The sequence below is a fragment of the Emys orbicularis genome, chromosome 2 (assembly GCF_028017835.1).
Source record: "Emys orbicularis isolate rEmyOrb1 chromosome 2, rEmyOrb1.hap1, whole genome shotgun sequence".
Lineage (NCBI taxonomy): Eukaryota > Metazoa > Chordata > Testudines > Emydidae > Emys > Emys orbicularis.
The window spans coordinates 131,952,930-131,978,068 of NC_088684.1; the positions used below are offsets into that span (position 1 = coordinate 131,952,930).

Sequence of the window (25,139 nt, forward strand, 5' to 3'; positions counted from 1 at the left end):
TAAAACATTGAGGACTGGATGGCTTAGAGGTATTCACAATGGGACACTGCCCTTTCAACTACACCCAGCCGTTGCCATCAGAGGCTTTTTTGGAAGGAGCCGCAGGACTCCGTCTAGCCTCTTGGTGTCCACATCACAACATTTCTTTTGGCCTCTTTATGGGCAGTCCCAGCAAGGAAGGGCAGGACTGCATGTCCACAGAGCCTGAGCCCCCCCTTGGTGAGGAATGGCTGCTCTAGGGCACAGCCAAAGGTACTGAAAAAAAGTTATTAAACGGACACTTAGTTCACTAAGCCTCCCTGTCTCCAAAGCTTTCCAGGCCCCAATTACTGTTCCATGTATTAGATCTGAGCAAGTGATGAAGCTTCGCAGCGCAAGGACTTAGGGCTGGGGTCATTCACAGCACTGCTGAAACAATACCAATCACACATTCTAGTTGGAATTGTTAAGGGAGCCTAAAGGAATTTCTATGCAGGAATTGGATACCCCACTGCCCTGGGTCCTGTGACAATCCCAGTCTTTATCACCTCAAATCTAATGGGAAGATAGTCACATGGTACCTTGAACCAAAATATGTGTCTTCTGATGCAAGGCAACTGCCTTCCTCTCTCTTCTGATATTCAGAACAATGACAGTGTTTACACAGCTGCTCTAAAAACACACCATGCGGCCCCGTCAGGTTAAAGGTAAAACAACCATGTTAACAAACAAAATTATTCCCCTCAAACTCTTCCATACCCTAGAAATTTGTCACTGGCATCCAATAATTATACTCCAAGTCAAGTCACTCTGCACATTGGTAAAGGCAGCATGCTCACAGCGTGTACATTTCTGCTCTGCACACAGATGCCTGAACTGTCACAGTGAAGCTGAGGGACCAGAGTAGAACTCTTTCCCCTCCCACGCCTTGTCCAGGTACACACTAATATGTTTCCAGCTCATTCATGCTTGAAAAAATATTAAAGCTACAAGTGAAAAACCTTTTATTCAGTCATTATAACAAATAGCAAAATAAAACGGCTTTTTTATTCCAACACATCACTTCCAATGCTTGCCCAGGTCAGAACTTCCTCTGCCAACGCAGTTATTTTAATGCCTCAATCAGGGATTCTCAAACATCACCATTCACATACCCCTTGTAGTCTCTTCATTAAACAAGTGGTTTTAAACATTCAAATGCTCATTGCAAATTTGCATGCAGGAAAGAAAGAAAAAAAAGAAACCCAGCTGACATCCTGTCACTATTCTCACAAGGAAGAGATGGAATACAGAGTCAAATATAGTAGCAAATTTACTCTGGAAGGCAAAAGAGGTTAAACGTATAAAATAATGGAGAAACTGTGTCAGACGCCAACACTGGATTCAGTCTGGTAGAGAAAGTCATGGTGTCAGCTTTGCTCTAGCTAAATTATGATACCCCCCCCCCCCCCAATTATGTTAAGATTTCACTTTATCATCTCACAAGCTGCAGTAACTAAGGGCATGTCTACACTGCAGCAGGCAGCGAGCCTCCCAGCCCGGGTAAACAGACTCACGCTAGCGCAACTAAAAACAACAGTGTGGACAAGCTACAATGTCCACACTGCTATTTTTAGTGCACTAGCTCAAGCCGAGCTAGCACCAGTCTGCCTAGCTGGGCAGGGCAGCATGCTCGCTGCTGCAGTATAGACACACCCTAAGCTGTTAACAGGTGGAATAATTAGGCTGTAAGATTGTGTTTTAAATTAACATTGTACTAATATTGGCTACTTCTTTTTCTGTGTTTTTCCTCATTCTTTTATAGTGAAATTGTATGGTATAAAAAGTCCTATTTATTCCACATAGTTTTACATGAAAGTCATATAAAAAGGTTCAATACACTTTGGCTTTTTTTTTTTTTTTGCTAGTAAAAAATGTTTGATAAAAACTACGCATTAGTTACTAGATGCAAATCTTTATCATGAGTGTGAAACAATCCTGAACGAGTGAGACCACCCTCAGTATAAACCTCAACCCCACCCCCCAAAAAAGCAAAAGTTCTGCTCTTCCCATGCTCTTCCTGTTCTCTATGCAGAATCCTATTTGCAAATGCTAGTTATGTGAGAGCTGGGGTAATTTTTCTATTGCAGTGTTGTCTTATGTAGTACATCGGTCTGGAATCTGAATTTAAGCTATAAACCTCAGGTTTTCCAGTAAGTAAAAAAATATATAGAAAGAGATAAAGGCTTTTCTTATACCGCAAATCGAGTTATCAGTTTTCTCATGCAGTAACTGATGGCAGCTTTCATTTTACATTTTCAAGTACAGGCAAAGTAGTAGTCATTCAAGCTGTGAAAATATTAAAGAAAACGAATATGAAAAATATTGGAAGCAGCAAAAATTCATCACGTTTCTATCTGACTGGGGCCGTGTTGTTACAAAAACACCCAGACAGGTTGAGCGCTCTGATGAGTTTAGCACGCTAATACCAACGGCAGCATGTGGCAGGATAAGGAACAACAGATTATAAATGAAATAAGCTGGCCACTGACAACGGTGTTTGCACTCAGGCTGGAGCCACCAAGTATCTGTGTGTAGGTTGCAAAATAAAACAGTGATTAATAAACAGGCCTTCCTGCCAAGTGGGAGGAGATGGCCTGGGGGGAACAGATGTTCTCTCCTGCCCTGAATTATGCTAAGCCCTTTATTTCCCCCCAGTTGATTTTGCATATATCTATATATATGTGTGTGTGTGTGTGTGTGTATATATCTATCTCTCTATATATTTATATCTATCTATCTATATATACACACACACATAATACATCATAAAAATCTATGGACTCTTCACAGCTGCATACTTGAAGACTTAAAAACAAATCAAATTGCACCTTAATGGACCACATGTATTACAGCATCATTGGGGGGGGGGGGGGGGGAGAGGAGGAAGAAGGAGAAATTGTGCTCTCTGAATTGTCTAAAGACAACAGGGCACCTGTCTCTCCCTGTGACTATACAATACTGTGTTTTGTATGCCCCTGCTAAACGTGAATCAAAATGCCTACATGAGGTCTAAATTAGCCAGCCATTCACTTCAACTTGTCTGAACATTCTCTTCCTGATAATGTATGGCAGCCACTGAACCATGCTGGCTATTTCAAATGTAGGCCCCAATCCTACAAACACTTATGGAGATGATAAGTCAATGAGACCATTCACTTGAGCACAGTTACTCACCTGCAAAAGTGTTTGCAAGACGGGGGTCTGAGTGATTCATCGTTTTTGTAAGCTACTTTTCCTAAAAGTCAATTTGATGTTGGTGAAAGGTACCATATGTTGGCATCTTGGGAGACTGATGTCCCATTTAGCCAGAGAACAGGAACAGGGTATACTCACACTGCCCCCACCAGAGCACCTCAACCCTGACCCGGTTGTACCACTTTTACAGATGATTTTCTAGAAAGAGAATTACAGAATTTAGAACCTCCTTATCCCTCTACAAAATATGGAGAATGCGAAAACACTGATCTCAGGACATGGGAAATTAACAAGCTCTGCCACCACATCCGTGCTGCCTTTCTTAAGCTGGGATATGTAGTGTTCAGAAATCCTAGCACCTTTGTCTCTTTCATAGGGCTCAAAAAAATGTAATGGAAATCTCCAACAAAAGAAACGACAGCTTCCAGCAGCAAAGAAGGGCATTGCCTCCCCTATCCCAATTGCTATAACTGCTCATGCAGAACTCAAAGTTTCATTTAATCAACCTAACCACACAACAAATCATCCTGCTGGAAATTTGCAGGATTCTCCCCCTGCTCCAGAATAACCAGGCCTCCAAAAGGGAGGAGTCAAGATACGGTGCAGAGCTGAACCTGGCTCTTGAGAAGTAACCAAAAAATGGCCTGTGAATATCAAAGTATTTGTGTCTAAACTGATTTCTAGACAAAAGGTTGAGAGGGTTAAGTCTGGCTCATCTGCTTCAGCACAGAACAGTGAAAAAATCAAAAGGGGAAACCAACTTCTCAGTTTGTTTCATCTGTTAAAAAATAAATAGAAATTTTGCAAGGTCATTAGGTGTTATAAAATGGTTTCATAAATCCTCAGTGGCAGCGGCCCAATTCTCTCCTCTCATCTCTTCCACCAGTCCCTCTGCAGGCTTGCTCCCCGTGTGGTCCATGAACATGTTGGGAATATCTTTGCCAAAATAGATTTTGCTGTTTGATGCAATAGCTTTGTATTTCATCAGCTGCAAGTACTCAGGAGTTAGTTTTAGCTGCATGAAGAGAAAACAGAACATCAGCAGCCATCCAGATTTACTAACAAGCTTTTGTTGTGATCATATAGGGTACCATTTTTCCAGAGCACTAGTGTACCTGGCAGACACTTGAAGACATGAATACCCATCTTTTTCCTATTTAAAAAAACACCAGCAAAAACAACGTTCCCTTCTGGTATTTGCTGTTGGAAGTGATCCCTCTAACTCTACACCCGAGAGTTTTGTCCATTTGATTTCTTTTCCTCCCGCTTGCTGCTCCCCAACAGGTTCACGGCTCTGCTAGATTGATGAATTCCAGCCATAATAGCAGCATGATTCTGATCTGGCCTGTAATCACATCTTCTCATAACAAGCATCCTCTAGAGGCCTGCTCCATTTGTGCAAGAAGTTTGCCAGGGGGCACACAAAGCATTAGTTAAAACTTTCTGGCTGTAGCAGAGCTAGCATCACATAGAAGTGCTGCAGCTCCAGCTTTCTCTAGAGAGGAAGCCTTGGTCTCAGAAGCATTTAACAGAGCGGCCTCCACAGAGCACAAGCCAGCACATTTAGGCTTCCCCTGGACAGATTCATATTTACAGAACATAAGAACGGCCATACTGGGTCAGACCAAAGGTCCATCTAGACCAGTATCCTGTCTTCCAACAGTGGCCAGTGCCAGGTGCCCCAGCAGGAATGAATAGAACAGGTAATCATCAAGTGATCCATCCCGTCGCTCATTCCCAGCTTCTGGAAAACGGGGCTAGGGACACCATTCCTGCCCATCCTGGACAAAGTGCCATTCTAGTCTCATGATTAACTCTCCTCCAGAGCGAATGCCACCAAAATACTAATGTGAACACTGTTCAAAGAGAGCCCACATCAGTCTGGCCTGATTTTCAGTAACTACATTCATTTTGTACATGTAGCAGGGAGTCATCATCACAGCTGGCTTTTTTTTTTTTTTTTTTAAACCAACTATAAGCTCTTCGACACATGGACCATCTTCTTGTTCTGTTTGTACCATGCCTAGCACAATGGGACCTGGTCCATGACAAAGTACAAATAAATACCTTGTTAGCCTCTGCTATCTTCATGGCAGTGTAGCATTCGGCATCAGCTTTTGCCTTCTCCCTAGCAAGGAATGCACCATCTGGAAGGAAAACCACAGCAGCCATTTAAACACAATAGAGCATGCAGCTGCTGTAACTTGTTAAATGTGCTCCACATTTGGACCCATCTTTGTATTTACAGTAGCATCCACACACTGCCAGGGTATCAACACCATTTCTGAACTATGGGTGGCACACCTGGACCATGGGGGAAGAAATAGGGTCAGAAGCTACAGTCTCTCCCCACACCTGAAATGTAATGGGATGATTATACACCAACGCTTCCCCTGCAAGAGAGGCAAATGGCTAATCTCTTCACTCTCCTCCAAAACGCAGCCATCGCTTGGGAAAAAGTATGGCAGCTATCTCATTACAGAACAGCAGGCAGCAATCCTACATGCCACATCTGGACAGGACATAAAGAACACCCCACCAAACTGAAACCACAGGGGGAATTTTAGGTAGCGAATGCTATTCGAGGAAGGACTGCTAGGCAGAGATGGCATTCACCTTTCGAGGAGGGGAAAGACCCTATTTGGACACAGACTGGCTAACCTAGTGAGGAGGGCTTTAAACTAGGTTCGACGGGGACAGGTGAGCAAAGCCCACAGGTAAGTGGGGAACATGGAGACCTGGGAGATGGGTCGAAAACGAGAGGGAGTGTGGGCTATATTGGCAGAGAGAAAGGAGGGTCAGGACAAAACTGGGAGGAAAGATCAAACCAGTATCTTAGATGCCTATATACAAATGTGAGAAGTATGGGTAATAAGCAGGAAGAACTGGAAGTGCTAATAAATAAATACAACTATGACATTGTTGGCGTCACTGAAACTTGGTGGGATAATACACATGATTGGAATGTTGGTGTGGATGGGTACAGCTTGCTCAGGAAGGATAGACAGGGGAAAAAGGGAGGAGGTGTTGCCTTATATATTAAAAATGTACACACTTGGACTGAGGTAGAGATGGACATAGGAGATGGAAGTGTTGAGAGTCTCTGGGTTAGGCTAAAAGGGGTAAAAAACAAGGGAGATGTCATGCTAGGAGTCTACTACAGGCCACCTAACCAGGTGGAAGAGGTGGATGAGGCTTTTTTTAAGCAACTAACAAAATCATCCAAAGCCCAAGATTTGGTGGTGATGGGGGACTTCAACTATCCGGATATATGTTGGGAAAATAACACAGCGGGGCACAGACTATCCAACAAATTCTTGGACTGCATTGCAGACAACTTTTTATTTCAGAAGGTTGAAAAAGCTACTAGGGGGGAAGCTGTTCTAGACTTGATTTTAACAAATAGGGAGGAACTTGTTGAGAATTTGAAAGTAGAAGGCAGCCTGGGTGAAAGTGATCATGAAATCATAGAGTTTGCAATTCTAAGGAAGGGTAGAAGGGAGAACAGCAAAATAGAGACAATGGATTTCAGGAAGGCAGATTTTGGTAAGCTCAGAGAGCTGATAGGTAAGGTCCCATGGGAATCAAGACTGAGGGGAAAAACAACTGAGGAGAGTTGGCAGTTTTTCAAAGGGACACTATTAAGGGCCCAAAAGCAAGCTATTCCGCTGGTTAGGAAAGATAGAAAATGTGGCAAAAGACCACCTTGGCTTAACCACGAGATCTTGCATGATCTAAAAAATAAAAAGGAGTCATATAAAAAATGGAAACTAGGACAGATTACAAAGGATGAATATAGGCAAACAACACAGGAACGCAGGGGCAAGATTAGAAAGGCAAAGGCACAAAATGAGCTCAAACTAGCTACAGGAATAAAGGGAAACAAGAAAACTTTTTATCAATACATTAGAAGCAAGAGGAAGACCAAAGACAGGGTAGGCCCACTGCTTAGTGAAGAGGGAGAAACAGTAACAGGAAACTTGGAAATGGCAGAGATGCTTAATGACTTCTTTGTTTCGGTCTTCACCGAGAAGTCTGAAGGAATGCCTAACATAGTGAATGCTAATGGGAAGGGGGTAGGTTTAGCAGATAAAATAAAAAAAGAACAAGTTAAAAATCACTTAGAAAAGTTAGATGCCTGCAAGTCACCAGGGCCTGATGAAATGCATCCTAGAATACTCAAGGACCTAATAGAGGAGGTATCTGAGCCTCTAGCTATTATCTTTGGAAAATCATGGGATACGGGAAAGACTCCAGAAGACTGGAAAAGGGCAAATATAGTGCCCATCTATAAAAAGGGAAATAAAAACAACCCAGGAAACTACAGACCAGTTAGTTTAACTTCTGTGCCAGGGAAGATAATGGAGCAAGTAATTAAGGAAATCATCTGCAAACACTTGGAAGGTGGTAAGGTGATAGGGAACAGCCAGCATGGATTTGTAAAGAACAAATCATGTCAAACCAATCTGATAGCTTTTTTTGATAGGATAACGAGCCTTGTGGATAAGGGTGAAGCTGTGGATGTGGTATACCTGGACTTTAGTAAGGCATTTGATACGGTCTCGCATGATATTCTTATCGATAAACTAGGCAAATACAATTTAGATGGGGCTACTATAAGGTGGGTGCATAACTGGCTGGATAACCGTACTCAGAGAGTTGTTATTAATGGTTCCCAATCCTGCTGGAAAGGCATAACGAGTGGGGTACCGGCAGGGGTCTGTTTTGGGACCGGCTCTGTTCAATATCTTCATCAACGACTTAGATATTGGCATAGAAAGTACGCTTATTAAGTTTGCGGATGATACCAAACTGGGAGGGATTGCAACTGCTTTGGAGGACAGGGTCATAATTCAAAATGATCTGGACAAATTGGAGAAATGGTCTGAGTTAAACAGGATGAAGTTTAACAAAGACAAAGGCAAAGTGCTCCACTTAGGAAGAAAAAATCAGTTTCACACATACAGAATGGGAAGAGACTATCTAGGAAGGAGTACGGCAGAAAGGGATCTAGGGGTTATAGTGGACCACAAGCTAAATATGAGTCAACAGTGTGATGCTGTTGCAAAAAAAGCAAACATGATTCTGGGATGTATTAACAGGTGTGTTGTGAGCAAGACACGAGAAGTCATTCTTCCGCTCTACTCTGCTCTGGTTAGGCCTCAGCTGGAGTATTGTGTCCAGTTCTGGGCACCGCATTTCAAAAAAGATGTGGAGAAATTGGAAAGGGTCCAGAGAAGAGCAACAAGAATGATTAAAGATCTTGAGAACATGACCTATGAAGGAAGGCTGAAAGAATTGACTTTGTTTAGTTTGGAAAAGAGAAGACTGAGAGGGGACATGATAGCAGTTTTCAGGTATTTAAAAGGGTGTCATTTGTTCACCTTAGCCTCTAAGAATAGAACAAGAAGCAATGGGTTTAAACTGCAGCAAGGGAGGTCTAGGTTGGACATTAGGAAAAAGTTCCTAACTGTCAGGGTGGTTAAACACTGGAATAAATTGCCTAGGGAGGTTGTGGAATCTCCATCTCTGGAGATATTTAAGAGTAGGTTAGATAAATGTCTATCAGGGATGGTCTAGACAGTATTTGGTCCTGCCATGCGGGCAGGGGACTGGACTTGATGACCTCTCGAGGTCCCTTCCAGTCCTAGAATCTATGAATCTATGAATTACCCAAACTGGAATTTGGCCAGGACACTGGGGCTAACATCCCCAATTCTTGTGTAAAGGGTCAGGGGATCTTTAACCCTTAAACTCAGGCTCCTGAATGGGCTCTTAGATGTGGCTTTTTCCAGGATTTCAAAAGCTCGGCAAACAAAGGGTTTGATCCTGCAAGATGCTGAGTGCTCAAGTCTTAGAGAAGCACCTCCCGTCAGTATCAGGTAGGGATACAAGATGAAACATTTTATAAAGGTCATCTAAAGAAACCAACACTTCCCTACTGCCTATTGCATTCTTCCTTTTCCCTGACTTTTTGTGGTTAACCATATTTAAAGAACACTAATGTTACACTGGCGCAGTCTGTAAAGCCAGGCTTATCTGTATGGTCCACTATGTTCCCTGGATATTCACGGTCTGTTTTAGGGCACCTAACTCAGCGGGCAATAACACTCCCCAATCCAAGCTTGTCAGAGTGCACTGGGGTCCTATTCAAGTTGTTTCAAAGCAAACAACTGGATAAACCATTCCTTTATCTCCACCAATAGGGAGAACGTCCACATTTAAAAACAATACCAGCAGCTGGAAGGTTGGGAATCGAGGCTTCGCTCCATTTGGCCAACTAATGAGAACAGCTCTGCCGACTCAGTAAGAGCAGCTGGAAGGGCTGACGCAGGGCAGAAAGTCCCTGCCTGCAGGACGCACAGGCCATTGCCTGGTATGGAACTGGAGTGAAGGCCTGGCACCTGGTGACATGTATTCATAAGAAATAAAAACTATTGTAGTTCTGCTGGGAACTTCTTAATGAGAAGCTGCTGATCTGTAAAACTCTAATTGGCTCCTCAGTGGGCTTCTGCAAAGCTTGACAGGGCCTATAATGAACATAATTGGAAATAGGGCCTTGCAGCTCTGAGCCAGAGAGGCAGAGCCCTTTTCTTGTCCTGGAATTTGCCTGACACAAGGCACTGCATGGGGAAAAAGCCCTCTCAGTTAAGAGCTCAAGCTCCTATAAAGCACTCAGAACCATCGCCTCGGAAAAGAAAAATTATGAGAGAGATAATTTGCAAGGAAATGCTTCTATTCCTGCCCCTAGTCAATATTGGCTCCTAAAGGAAACAAACAGCAACTCCAGATGGGTGTGAATAATGCAGGAATCCATGACAGGAGAAGACAGAATATAGGGCTTGTTTACTGCTGATAATGCTTAATGCTTGTATATCCTAGGGAGATTCCCTCCCTTCCCCTCCCCCCCCCCCCCCCCCCCAACACCATCACCTCTCCACACACCTTCCTTGATCTTTGGATCTCGAAAGCTGCAAGGCAGGTCTCTGCTTATCTCAGAACTGGCCTTTTTTTTTCTTTTTTTTCTTCTTTTGACTAGACCAAAAATCTAGAGCTACGTTTACTGAAAACTCCTGACGGGTGTCCACATTTTAGAAAAATTCTGAAGAAAGAGGGGCAGATGTAAACTTCCATGGAACACTGTGGGTGCCTGAATGGAATGGCATGGCAGCACCCCACCCTGAGAGGATTTCCTAATGAAGTTCTAGCATATTCCCGCTTCTGGAAGATGCTCTGCCTGGTTCTTAGGTGTGTCCCACACACTGTAGTGGTGGTAACAAATCTCTGTGGGAAGAGTGGGAGTCTGCAGTGCTGGCTCCTGCAATACTGTTGACAATCACACTGTCTGCCTCCTGTGCTGCAGCGACAAGTGTCTTGGAGTTTGTTTGGGGCTCTCCAACTGTGGTACATTTGCCAGAGCAAACACGTCCTACTCTCCCAATTGACCTAGTCCCTCCAAGCGCTCCAGTGTGAAATGAAGGAAGAATCTGAGCATGCAGACAAATAAGTTTTGAAAGTTGCAATGCATTTTGAGGGTCACATGAAAGGTTATCGCATCAACCATACACCAGGGTTCAATATGAAAGGCCTCTATACTTTCACACAGGGGCTCAGTCGTGTTGTGGTTAGACTTTGGCCAACTCACATGCTCGCTCTGTGCCTCAGTTTACCGATAAGAGAAATAGGGATAATACTGCCCCACCTCATAGCAGCATCGTGAGGACTAACTAAAATATCTGTGATGTGCTTTGAAATCTTCCAAGAAGAAGCACAAAGGAGTTTGTTTATTGGAAAGGTTGTTGCTCACCTTCAATCTCTGAAATTTTCTTCTCCGTTTCCTTTTCCATCACCTTCTGTCCGTACGTTATTTCGGCCACTTGGGCAATTTTTTCTGCCTCTGCAGCGGTAAAGGAAACATCTCGATGCCCAAAGAATCATGATCCAAGCTCCTTTCCCACAGAAGCAATACTCCTCTGGCAAACCCAATCCTTATAGGGCAGATCCACACTGCAACTGGAGGTACAACTGCAGTAGGTGTAGACCCATGTGAGCTAGCTTTGATCTAGCTAGCTCAGGTCCCAATATCAGTGAAGCCACCAGGGAGCCGGGGTACGTACCTGGGCGGCTAGCCTATGCTGCCATGTCTTCACTGCTATTGATACCCCAGTTAGCTAGATTAAAGCTACCTTAGGTATGTTTACACATGCTGCACATACACCTCAGACTGCAGTGTGGACATACCCATGCAGACACTTTCAGCCCCCAAGAGGTTCAGCGTCACATCAAGGGATGTTTGTAGGCAAAGCAAGCACAGGAAAACCATCTGAGAAGTCCAGAGGTGTACTGGAGGCTTTACATGAGTAAGAGATGGGTATCAAGCAGAAAGAGAACACTCTGCATTTTCAGTGTCCTTATCTACAAGATATGGAGCTGTTCAAAGAACTCCCGGCAGCAGCCCAAATTAGGGGGAACTCATTTTAAAATAGACTTAATCACAGGAACCTGTGACTGCACATTTAATCCAAACACAGAATTTTACAGTAGAGAAATTCACAGCGAATCCCTTGGTTCACACATTCAGCGGTGCAGTTATGGCTGTCACTGTGCTTGCTGTTGACAGACTCTGGACAGAACCAGCTCGACTAGAGATGTGCTAGAGCTTCTCTCACCCTCCCCAAACTTCAGTCTCTGCCCCTTCCCACTTCATATAAACAGCCAATGTTCATCTTGTTTACGGTCGCCTTATTTAAAATCTCTTAGAGCCACTACACTGCTGCTCGCACAAGACCCAGCAGTGGCACCTGCGCTGCATGTACTTCCAGAGAGGTGTTTGGGTTAGCCACCCACCCACACCTGGAAAGTTTCCCAACCAGCCACATCTATGGGAGATGCATATACAGACCAATCAGGGCCTTCTTCCTCTCCGTCTCTGCTTCCTTCTCCACGACCTTCTGCTTCTGAGCCGCAATCAGCAGCTTTGTCTTCTCGCTCTCCCTAGTGAGCCAGAACAAGCCAGATGTAGAACTGCAGCGACCACACAGGATAGGAGTTCTCAGAAGTGCAGCCATCCTCCTTAGGTGACAGCCACGCCTTCCACGCTTGTCCCCCTGCTACCCGCACGCATGATACTGGGTAGATTCTCTCTCCGGAGTGCATTTGCAGGGGCAGGTAGTGGACAGAACAATGCATACGCTCACACTCTACCTTCCTAATTGCATAGACAAAGACCCCACTCCATTTTTCTGACCCGATAAATAAAAAGCCCTCCCCTCTCCCACAAGTAAAGGTGCTACTTTTGCATGATCACACAGTATGGAATGTGTACTGCTGCCCTCTGCTGGGTGAATCAGAGCTGCTCCAGTGAGCATATCACCCTCCAGTGGAGGGCAGTTTATAGCGGATATAAGCACTTATTACTGGGATACATGCATATAAAGTTACTGTTAGTGGAGGTATCAAATTATTAAATTAGAAACATAAAGCAGGAAGTGAAGCTATATAAAAAACCTTAGCCTTCAACATAGCCATAGCTATAAGTTTTCCATTTCTCACTTTGAAATTGCTTTTCCATTTGTAAGTAAATAGCTTTGGGAGGCGTACGTGCAGGATCAAATGCTACTTTTTTTTACTTAGTAAAATGGCTCCGTATCTCTCTCACCCCCACGGTCCTACTGCCTCCTAAGAACGAAGTGAAATTAAAGAACATTCTCTTTTGAAAACACCACCATCATGTTTTCTCCTAAAATTTCAACCATTTCAAAAACAGCTCAAGGAGCAGCAGTCAGGCCTGAAGAACTAGCCACTCTCCAAAGTACACCACACACTGTGCTGTATTTATAACGACAGAGATAAAAATGGGCTGACTGTAGAAATAAGGACTCTCCATATTGGGCCCCATCACACACATGCTACCTGGACTTCTGGGGCTAGGGACACGGGCTTGGGAGACTCATAGACTTTAAGGTCAGAAGGGACCATTATGAGGGAGAGGAGTCGGGGAGAAAGGAAGACCTTTTTTGATTACACCCTCTTTGGTGGCAAAGTGCTCAGAAAACCTGTGTTCTTTTCTGAATGGTCAGTGAAAGGCAGGCTGCTGGCTTAGAAAACGTTGAAACAACAGGATCATGTCGTCAAGTGTAATTAAAACAAGTTATTTCAAAGCTTTGTGAAGTCTCCAGCCTGTCGTATCAACAATTTCTTCATCGCCATTCAAACAGCAGGATTACGGGTAGAATTTATCCACCCTGCCATTCGTGCACACTCACCAAGAGGTCCTTTTATAAAGCCTTGAAGGCCCAGTGTCAAGATCAACAGGCCCCCAAATGAACCACTTTTGCCACCCAAATGCCTGCACACACACAAAATACAGAAAACCTTCCCAACAGCGGAGGCATGCTTGCATGATGCCATTCCCATCACTTGGGCCTCCCGCCCATGGCAATGAAGCAGCATGAGGCTAAAAGAGCATGCCTGGTAGGGGGCACTGAGATCACAGCATACTATGAAAACATATTAGTCTGGATGACAAATTCACTTTGGTAACACAAAGGTGAGAGTCCCAGGCACTTACATGAGTTCATAATTCCTCCGAATTGTTTCTGGAATGTTTGGCTTCGTAACGCGGACCGCCTGGAAAGACAGCGAATAGAAGGTAGACAAACAGCCAACACGCCGCGAGCAACCAAAACACTGGCAACAAAAGTGTGGGACTTAAAATTGGGCCAAAGGTAATTAGTTGCCTCAAGGAACTCAACATGGAGTGTAGTTGGTAGAGCAGTTTTCCAGAAATGACGTACAGCTCTCCATCCCTGCCCAGCACTGCACACCCAATCTCGTAAGCATTTCTGTACCAGACGTGACTGTCCTCCCCATGACCAGCACCTTGTACAGCCCAGGTGGGACCCTGATTACCTGTATAATGAGTCCAGGAGCCATGGTGGTCAGGTCCTGCTGCAAAGCCAGTTTAAGGTTTTCATCAATCTGATCTGATATCAAAAAAGTGAGACATGGTTAAAGAACACACAAGGCATGTGGCTCTCAGATCATCTGTGGAGTTATTCAGGATAGGCTTTGATTTAGCACTCTTGGAAACGAAACACAAGTTGAGGTTAGATACACACAGGCTACACATCCCATAGGGGAAATCAAGAGACACCTGTGTGTGTGTGCACTTTTTTTTTTCTAATAAAATCCCAATCTTGAGCCAGGTCCTGAAGCCGTTCAGTAAATCAGGTTTGATTTAAATTTTCAGGCTGAACACAAGCAAAACAAGATGGTATCACAAGCAAGATGCAAGACCAGACAAAACTGGCAGTGAAACCAAAATACCGTAATTGGCGTGGGGTGGGGAGGACGAATAGCGGGTGGGTGGTCTGTCATGATGGTGAACTTGCACCAACAATATCTAAAAAAGAAGGGGATTTACAAACTCCTGCAACCTTCCACAGCTCCAGTAATATACCTTTGGGATTTATGGACCCGGGAGGTATTCTCAGAATCCACATTACTGGGAATAAATGGACAATTACTCAGGCAACTGGCACTATCTCAAGGGATAACTGGGATTGGATCCTTATCCACTGTGCCTACCACTCAGAAGCACAGGGCACATCTGACTGACAAATTCAGAACCAGGGAAGAAATATTACCCCAGGACATCATATCAGCAGGGACCTCAAGGGACTTGCATCTTTCTCTGAGCACTGAGCGGTGTCATGTTACGAGATCAGGTGGGTGTACACTGCTTGGCAAGTTTCCTGCAGTGTCCAGGGTCCTCAGGCAACAGGGGATCTGGATCCTTCCTGACTTCTATTTCTGGGTTAGAGGAACTCAGGGATGCCACAAGCCTCCAGTGAGTACTCACAGGAAATGCCCACAAGCATGGTGTGTGTGCAAGTAAATTCTGAGCTATTCTAACCAATGTCCACCATCGTTATCATTCCAAACGGGTCCTGGAGCAGTCCCAGTAATTTAAAACCTGGCCTAGCCAGGCCTTGATCTACCCGGGCTGAATGTGTGCCAACAAGAGACAGAACGAGAGAAAGGTGAAAGGTCACATTCGCTAGTTTAATAGGCTGGACACATTTTCATCAGCAAATCCACTTGGCTCAGTGGGTAGGAATTAACTTCAGTGTAGCTGGGGAATTTCAAAAGGAAATAAAGAATTCAAAGCCCTGCTGCAATGAAAGCTCCAAGGAAGGTTGTATGTTCCATTGGGGCCTGCTGAGAAATGCAACAGGAAAATAAAAAATTAACAGCCCTGAAAGTGATCCAGGCTCACTCCCTCAGTTATTAGCTTTGTCCCTGTTTGGGTGTCTGGAATTCACATTCAAAACACAGTTCAGCCAGAAGTTTAGGAAACAGCTGTTATCAGTTTCCTGCATCTGCCTCCAGATGTGGAGGCAGGGAATCATGACATAGAAATGGGGTGCAGCCCATTGAATACAGACCTAACTCCTCAGCCAAAAAGCATCCTGCTCAGACAGAAACAATCATGCAGGAGTGCATATGAATTTATACAGACTCTTCCTTCAGTGCAAATCAGTTTACTTTAGTCTCTTTTTAGCTACTGTCGTCCGCAGCTGCTGATGTCATCTGGAGACATCTATGGGTGAAGAATGAATATACTTTCTGAAAATTCCCCTCCTGTTTCTCTATAGAACCAAGTCCCAATGCTATATTTTGTAGCAGTGCACGGTCAAAACAGGGATCTCTTAGTCCCTTAAAAAGTGCAGTTCAGATACAGTAGTTAATGATTAGCTTCCTATCACACAGCCGATAGGAAGAACAGATCATGGAGTCTCAAGGACGAACATGCAGGGTGTCTGTGCAAATGCCACACAGTGAGATTGGGCTCCAGCTTGAGATAAGTATTGCAAAGACATTCTCATAATTTCAAAAGAAAAATTCATCCTGAGAATAACCAAAGAATTTAGAAAGGGTAAAGGTCAATTCAGACATTTTGTTTGTCCTTCTCCTGTCAGGACACCCTCCTGTAACAGGTTCTCCTAGTCTCTGCACAGTCTAGTTTTAAGATGACCTGCAGTCTAGAATGAAGGAGCATCTGTCCCATCCTGAGAGATTCCCCTATTCTCGAACACCCACATGGCATCCCTAGGTAGTATGGTAATAGCTGCTTTAGTAGAACTGAGATATAAACTCACCATACAGCATTTTGCTTGCCCTGAATGAGTAACATTTCTTGACAGGTGACCAAGCTCTCGTTTATATTTTTTGTGTTTGGGCCGGTAAATTTCCCAGGACTATTTTGCAAGGGTTAGCTAAACAGAGCATCTACCTGATGAAGCTTCCACACCTTCGCTAGGACAATCAGCTGCTCTGTTTGTGACCAGGATTGGTTCAGTTTAATTATAGTTACACATTCCTTATACTTCTGGAGGTAGTGTAAGTACGTGTAACTAGAACGAATTAAACTGAACCAACCCTGGTCACGAACAGAACAGCTACTGGAGTGATCTCATCAGAATCCCATCAGTTATGGAGAGGGGCCTAAAGGGGGCTCTGATTGTCTACTAGATTTTATGCGGTAGCAGCAGAAAACCTTGCTGAAGCAACAGTAGATGTTAGGTTCGGGTGAATGTGACAATTCATCTGTAAAGGTTAGTGACCCAGGGCAGAGATGGGGCTCACCAAACAGCTCAATGTAGACCTCCTGAAGAGTATGAACACTGCAGAACTGGTTCAGCTCATGGTGAATCTTGTTGAAGATGAGTGCTTTGTCATAGTCTGCTGTGTAGTTCTTCACTATGTCATACACTGGTGAGAAAGAGAGGTTTGCATTAGGAGACTAGGGTGGTGGTGGTCTCGAGTCGGGCTCCACCCGGGATACATGCAATGGGAGCCTGACACATCTGTACTAGTCATTGGGGGCGACTCACTGCCAATGCCTGGAGCCTTGCCACTAGCGAATGAACAAAATGGAAAGAAGATCTCTGCACTGCAGAAGCGCACTTTGTTCATTTATTTTGACAGGGAAGGTTTAATTATTGATGCTAATACTTCATAATGTACTAACCAATGTTCTGTCATATGCTTTGTAAACATAATGAAGTCTTAGTAACACCAGACCTTTCTACAACATCTGCTATTAAATCTTTGCTGAGAAGCGGTGAGACAAGGATTGTGTGTCTGAACAATACGATATGTGGATTAGTGAATTTGGGCATGTACATAGCAATTTGTGAGACTCTCAGAGCAGGAAGAAGCCCCCAGGCCCAAAGCTGTACATGGATTTACTTTTAATCAATGGGACCTAAAACGGTCTGGTTCTGTCCCACTAACCAGGAATTTTTGTGATCCCACCAGTGTATTCACAAGCAGAGAGGTTTGCCCTGATGTTCTTGGCCAATGTATCCCCTCATTCCACTCTTTTCCAACGTGCTAGATGGCTGTTGCATGCCACCCCAGAGGTGGCTGCATTTCAGTGGGACTCTATACATCAGTTTGTGACATATTTCGAGTGAGAGGTGCTCAAATCACTTAATCTGTGTCTCACATGTCAATCCTCTGATCGTATTCTGTACCCCTTTCTCCCACCCTTTGCCTATTTAGATTGTTAGCACTTCATGACAGTGCCTAGCACACAACCACTGGGATTTATAGGGGCTACTAGGATATAAATAATAATCATCTGATAGGCATTATAGATATTACAATGAAAGGTACTAGAAAAATGAGTATATCAGTGGTAGTAAGTAATAAGAACATGTCAGTGAGAATAAAACACAGAGAAATAGATAAAAAATAGTAAAACTGGTTCTGTGTCTTTTAAGTTTAAACTTAATTTTAAATTTTAAGTATTTACGCCCAAAGAGCAGAGGGCTTTAAAGGGGACACTGCTGAATTTCTATGGCTCTTCTGGCCTCCAAAATCCATCACTGCACAAGCAGATATGATTTCTCAACCCCATGCTGCATTAGCAGGAACATAAGGAGCTTTCAGAAGGCAAAAGCCGTGCTAACGCTCAGATGTGACTGACAGTCCTTCATACTGTAGCCATGCAGACTCATTGGCAGAGATAACTCACCAGCACCTTGGATCAGGAAATTCACCACCTCGATCCTGTCAAAATAAATCATCACTCCACCACTGTGAAAGGAAGAGAAAAATCAAAGGAGGATGTAACATTCCAGTGTAACATTCGGAACCAAATAAAGCTGTTCAGGGATACAGCCAGGGTCCGGGGTGGGTGTAAGATGTATGGTGTACTGGCTCTTCTAGAACAAGCCACTGCTTATCCATAATTATTCAGCACTTAAAGGAGACTAGGATGGGGGGGCAGAGAACAGAGCTCCCAGCAACACAACCCTGCATCTGAACCCATTCATAAAAACAAATTCTTATTTCACAATTTGCTAGAGGCTGATCATGCAACTGCCACATAGACAACCTCAGGAGGGACCAGTCATGGAGACAACACCCTCTAGCGGACTGAAAGGGACACTTCACAACCTTTGTAACAGTAATTCACAGTGGTGGGCCTGCACTTACAGCAAATCCAAGTGGAAGGTTTCGGGGGAACCCCAAGAACAATGGCCCAGTTTACTCTGGATTTAGCTACGTGTAAGCTAGGAATAATGGGTTCTAGTTTGGGAGGAGCAGGTCTAGTGGTTAGAGTGTGCGGGGGTCTCTGGACTCCTGAATCCTTTTCTTAGTTCTTTGACTCTCTTGACACTTCACACGAGTCACTTAAACTCTTTGTGCCTCTATTTTCCCACTGGCAAAATGGGGATAAAACCTGCTTCACAGAGAGCATGTGAGGCTCAGGATTTTAGATCCATAGAGAGAAGGTGCTAAGAAAAGGATTAGACAGGGAAAGGGCTCTGAAGCCAATTGTAATGCAGTCTATCCTCACTTGAAATTTAAGTAGGCCAAGAATCAGGCCATGGAGACTAAGGTCCTCTCTCAAGCCTAGAGACCAGAGCAGTCACACCCATGAGGACATTCATGCCCTGGAGAGGGTAGGGTATTTGCACTGCCACCTTCCCCAGGGTAGCACTGTGGGAAGCCAGAGTCAGCTTCTACCTGACACTCTGCAGAAGCCCCACCAGCTGAGGCTGCAGAGTGGAGGCTCTAAAACCGCATGTTCCCTGCCTGCCCTGTCCATGGCCCTGCCCCAGTCAGCACAACACAATTTTCAGGCTTGATGAGCTATAAGTAGAGGGAAGCTGTAGTCACCACAACCTATACCCTGATGGACTTCCTGCTACTGGGAGCCTTACATCCTGGTTTATGCCAGCAGAAGTCTTTTTTTTTTTGCCAGGGATGAATCAAATCAGTAGACTTTAAGAGAACTGTAAAGTTATAGGAAGTTCTCTCTCTCGTTACTATTAAACAGTCGCATTATTTACGGTATGTTATTCTGAAGTGGTGTAACACTAAGAGCAGAGTGTTATTATTTTCATACTAAGAACAAACTAAAACACACCAAACATGCAGCTACAATAAGGCAACAAATGTTAAGGTATGTTGGAGCTTCCTGAAAACATAGGATCCAGTTCAGGGGCAGGTCAGGAAGGCATCTGACCAGCCTGCTAACAGGAACAAAGGGCAAAGTACATTCAAGTACTGCAAGCTATGATTCAGCATGGGGAGAAACGAAGAAGAAAAACTGGTGTAACTTGATTGCTGTGCCAGATGATGGTCTGACATCTCACCTGGTACCACAAGGAACATTTTTCACCTCATCTGTCTGCAATGTAGTCTGGAGAGAGAGAGAACAAAGATCCAGTTAAGAGCCAGCCCGCTTACAGTACAAGAGTTATGTAGTTCCTTTGTTTTTCAGCAGCTTTCCTGCCATCTTACAGAATATCATCTCTCAGGTTCCTCGTTATATCACCCATTTGTCCTGGAATACCCTGGGGAACTGCAAAAGCTAGAACTAAATCTGCTTCTATTGATTCTTCCACCATTTGCTGTCCAGTGCTTGTCAGCTCTAGGGATAAACCTGAAAGCCACTTGTCCAAAGGTTGCTCAACAGAAAGAATGCAGCACTGCATAACTCTTTGAGTGCGTTTGCCAGTGATCTAGCCTGCAAGTTTACTGGACAGGTTCCAAGTCCCCACTTCAGAATGTTTATTCTCCTGCTTGAAAGAAAAACTGGGGAAAAGAAAGATGTACCATCCCAAGAGAAAGATAATGGGGAAAAAGCCCAGAAAGTTCTGAGCAGGCATGGGGCAACTCCAGTGATGCAAACCTTGCAGCAGTCTGTTATATCTACCCGAGGTTGGAGTAGGAGGAACTACAAAAAGGGAGAATGTAATGCAAAAGATCATTTACAGTGCAGGGTCTCTGTCTCTTTCTGCTCTGGGGGAAAATGGCCCCATGAAGAGGTTCAAAACAAGCCTTATGTACCCACGGGGCTTTAAGTGGTACATAACCCTTGCACTGGTCCTCTGCACATAGAGCATTTTCACCCTTTGTGTAGGTAGAGTCTGACCAACTCCCACTGACTTCAGTGAACACTGCATCAGGCTCATACTGAGCATAAGGGAATTTCCCTCTCCTGCCTAGATTCTCCTCTGGGAGGTTCCTGAAAGTGTCATCATCAGTCTTGTGCTAGCAACATCACAGGCTGTTTCCCTAGAAAAGATTGTGATGTCCCAAATGCAGCATTTTCTGACCAATTTGGAGGGAAAACACTAATGTAAGCAGACAAATGCAAAAATACCTGCACAGATTTGTAGGAGGTTATAAAGGGGAGCATAAGGTGGAAGCCAGGTCCACTGGTGGAAGTCAGCAATGCACCACCTCTGCAGGAGAAGAAACAAAGAAGAATGGTACACAGTTTATTCCCAAGTATCCGCAGATACTTTGACTATAGGAAGGCACGGAAGCATTAAAGATTAGATGCACTGAAAAGATAAATAAACTGACATAATCTTGTCACTTCCAAACACAGACAGATATCTGCAAATATATCTGTATTTGTCATCTGTGCTTGGACACTTTTCTCCTTTAATTTAAGTCCTTGATACAGTCTGTGTACCCTGAATTCACAACATACTGAAGACACTTTAGATAATGAGTAAATACTAAAACCATACAAGCTCTTCCTGTCTTTGATAAGAAAGGAAAAGTTGTTCTCTGTGGTTGTGGGGGGTTGGTTTTGCTCTGTCACAAGCCACATTCAATTGCCAGTTAGGATATGAAAAGTCACCAGCTAGCGAAGAGTCAGACACACAGCATTATGATTGTGGATTTCAAAACCTTTTCAAAGTTATGATCAAAACATAAGAAAAGCACCATAGCAATTAACGAACCCTAATGACAAAATAACCCAAAGCAGCTGGAGAGCCTGCTAGTCTCAGAAAACAAATGGAGATGGACTAAATATACCTTAAGACTAAACAATTGAAAATCAGTGCCATGGGATTTGGACCTTTCACCTCCAGGTCACCGGTTCAAATCCAGCCCAGGCTGATAGTAATCAAAAGTTGTTACCACCCAACAGCTGTTCAGTAGTCTATGTGGAATGGGTTGGTGGGAGGTCCCTCAATCCAGTCCCCAATGGACCGGTGACCACATCACAAAAACATGCCAGTACATTTGTCACTCATCAGCTCCCTTGTTGGCAGGTTCAGCAGAGGTGCAAAGGGTTGAATAAGCCATGGAGGCTGAATTACTTTTTCTCACACATAGAGATGGTCCCTTTAAGTCAGGGCATGTCTATTAGCAGGGAAGTTGGCGCTGCCAATGCTGTATCTTATCTGAGGATGAACAGAGGACTTAAATCCTCATGGCTGTCAGGTCTGCACCTTTCACCAACATCACTCCCTCCATAGTCAGTCCCTCCTTCACCTGCCAACCAGCCAAGACCATAACTTGAACTTCTGTTTCTCTCCTAACACAGCTGATATCATCACAAGCACCTGAAGCAGAGCAGAGAGCTGCAATCCTTATTTCAATATCTGGGTTATGGGGTGTCATCCACTCTTCTGGGGAAAACACAGAAGCTCGAACTCAGACTTTACATCCAGGTGAAGGAGGATGAGTCACAAGATATTTCGTACTAAAGTGGAATTACTGATAATTTCTAAGACTGTCTCAGTGTCTTTTGTTACCAATCTGGGACCACAAACTACGTCTTTCCCCAACTCCACCCCCCTTTGACAGAATATTGGCATCTGATGGGAAAGCCATTGCATAGTGGTTTCAAAATACTGTGAACCCAAACAATATTCCAGATGCATGTCTTACCTATAATAAACGCCAATATGTCCTTCTTCAATTTTGTGTACTGCAGAGAAGAGAGTTGCAGCCAGAAAACTAACAGACAGCGCCGCTATCGCACCTAGTTGGGCCATCCCTGAGAGCTCAGCCTGGGGAAAGGGAATGTAGAGCACATGAAATCAGAGACTGAGGCAAACTGAGAAATATTTAACTAAATGTACTTAGCCTAATACTAACACTGGATCTAATAATAACTATCCTTCCAGCAGAGGATCTCAAAGTGCTTCACAAAAATTAAGCCCCTCAGGTATTCCCAGGAGGTAGGTTTTACTCCCATTTTATAAACAGGGAAACTGAGGCAGCGAACTCACATGCCCGTTGTCACAGAGTGAATCTGCAGTAGAGCTGGGAACTGAACTCAGAAGTCCAGACTCCAACTCTCCTGCTCTAGCCACTGGACAACATCTCATCTCTCTCTCTCTTTTTGTTTAGATTTACTAAAATATTAGTTTTAAGACATCCCCTACCAGTGCACTTGGGGTATAGTTAAAGGAACCAGAAAGCAAAGAGTCTAGTGCAACTTCCACCTCAGATTATTAGTGTAGGTATCCTATTCTCCAGTCTCCACAGAGTTTACAGCTGTTTTGCTAGAGTAGCAACATGCACAAGTGGACTAGAAGATTCTTGGCACACACAGTTTGTTTGATGTGGGCACATTAACTCCAGGAATTACACATGCCCCTCAACAGGAGAGGCGGCCTCTTGCAGTTCTGACCAAATTACACAGGCTGCTGAATGAAGCAGCGAGTGCAGCTCTGCCACGATCATTGTGACCTGCACCCACAGAATGGTAATTGCATGTTATTTCCCAACAAACCATTCTTTACTATTTGTAAATGTCAGGAAGAGCACACATGGAAGTGCATATGATCTTAAGGAAAGGTTCCTTAGACAGAACCGTAAATCCTTAGATGTTATACAAAAAGCACCACGTCTCTTTCCTTTCCTGGGGAAGGCTTTGAGCCATGCTATAGACATGGGGCATAATTCATAACCACAAACACAAGGCCAAAGGTATTGGCCTATTAAGTAGCTCATACCCTCAGGCATTAAAAGGAACCCTAATACCCAATCCAAGCTGCTGTCACCTCCTTCCCTCCCCTCCCAGCCGCACCGTTCCCTACCTACTCAGTCTTTGGTCTTGGGCTAGATTATAAATTACACTGGGGAAGTGACCTTCCCTTCTCTTCCTTTTCACCTGTGCGGTGCCTGCCTGACCGGGGGGCTGTTCAATTTCTAAGACTGCCTGAGTGTCTTCTGTTACCAATCTGGGACCACAAACCACTGCCTGCCCCTGGGGATGGAGCAGCCATAAGGGAAACCTCAGACAACGAACACCAGGAGGAGCCTTCACCCCGTGGGGGCTGAGACCCCGGGGGGAGTGAGCCCTGAGGAGAAAGGGGACGCCGGTCCCAGCCTTGGGGGCAGCAGCGGGGGGCTGGAGAGAGAGAGTCCAGCCCGGTGTGGAGGGGGCCGTAGGAGGGGCGCTGCAAGGGGAGGGGGTCCGTGGGGCGGGAGGGGTCCCCTAAGAATGAGTGGGAGCCGGGGAGCCGGGCTAGGATGGGGGGTGGCGCTGTAGGGCAGGGGGCCGGGATCCCCAGGGTGGGTGGGTGGGGTAGGCCCTGGGGGCTGGAGGGGGAAGGGACAGCCCTCGGGGAGCAAGGGGGGGTGGCCCGGCGGGGCGGGGGCCGGAACCTCGCCCGGAGGTGGGGGGGGGGGGGAGGGAGGGTTCCCGCACTCACCGCCTGCTGCAGCAACTTCCGGGCGTCGCCGCGGTGACGCTGATACCATCATCACTGCGCGCCGCCCCCGGCCCCGCAAGCCCTGCAGTTCCAGTGGCGGCTCCGCCAGGGGGAGCCAGAGACTCACTCCCAGCCGCCTGCGTGGGGTCAGCGCCTGCCTGCCAATGCGGGGGAGGGCGCCTGGGTCCTGTTCCTGGCTCCCACACCGACCCTCCGTGCAGCCCCGGACTCCTGGGTCCTATTCCTGGGCCTGGCTCCCACACTGACCCACTGTGTAGCCCCGGACTCCTGGGTCTTATTCCTGGGCCTGGCTCCCACACTGACCCACCGTGTAGCCCAGACTCCTGGGTCCTATTCTGTGCTCCCACACCGATTCACCATGTAGCCCCAGACTCCTGGGTCCTTTTCCTGGCTCTGATGCTCACTTGCTGTGTGGCCATCAGTTTGCCATGGTCTAGGGGTGACCAGACAGCAACTGTGAAAAATTGGGACTGGGGGGGGGGGGGTAATAGGAGCCTATATAAGAAAAAGACCCCCAAATCGGGACTGTCCCTATAAAATCAGGATATCTGGTCACCCTACCATGGTCCTATGCCAGGGGGTTCAAAATGTCAGGGAGGGAGGGATGGGCAGGAGCAGACTAAAGAGACCTTTGCCCTGCAAAGGGGCTAGCAGCAATGGGGGGGAGTTAGATAGTTGGACGGGGCAGTGCCGGAGAAGCCTTTATCCCACAGTGAGGCTGAGACGGATACATTTCTATTCTACCTGCCTTAATTTTCCCTCTGCATGGGAAAGATTTCAGCAAGTTGCTTTGGAAATCAAAAACTCCTGAACTCCACCTGACTGACACTAATCCAATGTCAATCTCAAGCTGCGAAGTGGCTGTTAGATCATGTCACAAATTCTTTGCCTCTCTTATTCCTGGTTTGA

At 45.2% G+C, this 25,139-nt stretch overlaps 1 protein-coding gene across 1 annotated transcript; it reads right to left on the reverse strand.

Annotated features, from left to right (window-relative positions):
• Nucleotides 1-973: 973 nt before the first annotated feature.
• On the reverse strand, nucleotides 974-24,244 carry ERLIN2 (ER lipid raft associated 2). The gene is made up of 12 exons (XM_065397686.1): nucleotides 24,210-24,244; nucleotides 22,435-22,556; nucleotides 20,906-20,987; nucleotides 19,893-19,939; nucleotides 18,263-18,324; nucleotides 16,867-16,992; nucleotides 14,128-14,201; nucleotides 13,787-13,845; nucleotides 12,119-12,210; nucleotides 11,024-11,113; nucleotides 5,284-5,363; nucleotides 974-4,231 (listed from the first exon to the last, which is right to left on the reverse strand). The coding sequence occupies exons 2-12, from the start codon at nucleotides 22,539-22,541 to the stop codon at nucleotides 4,049-4,051; spliced, it is 1,002 nt and encodes a 333-aa protein (XP_065253758.1). The 5' UTR covers nucleotides 22,542-22,556; nucleotides 24,210-24,244; the 3' UTR covers nucleotides 974-4,048.
• Between the last annotated feature and the right edge of the window lie 895 nt (nucleotides 24,245-25,139).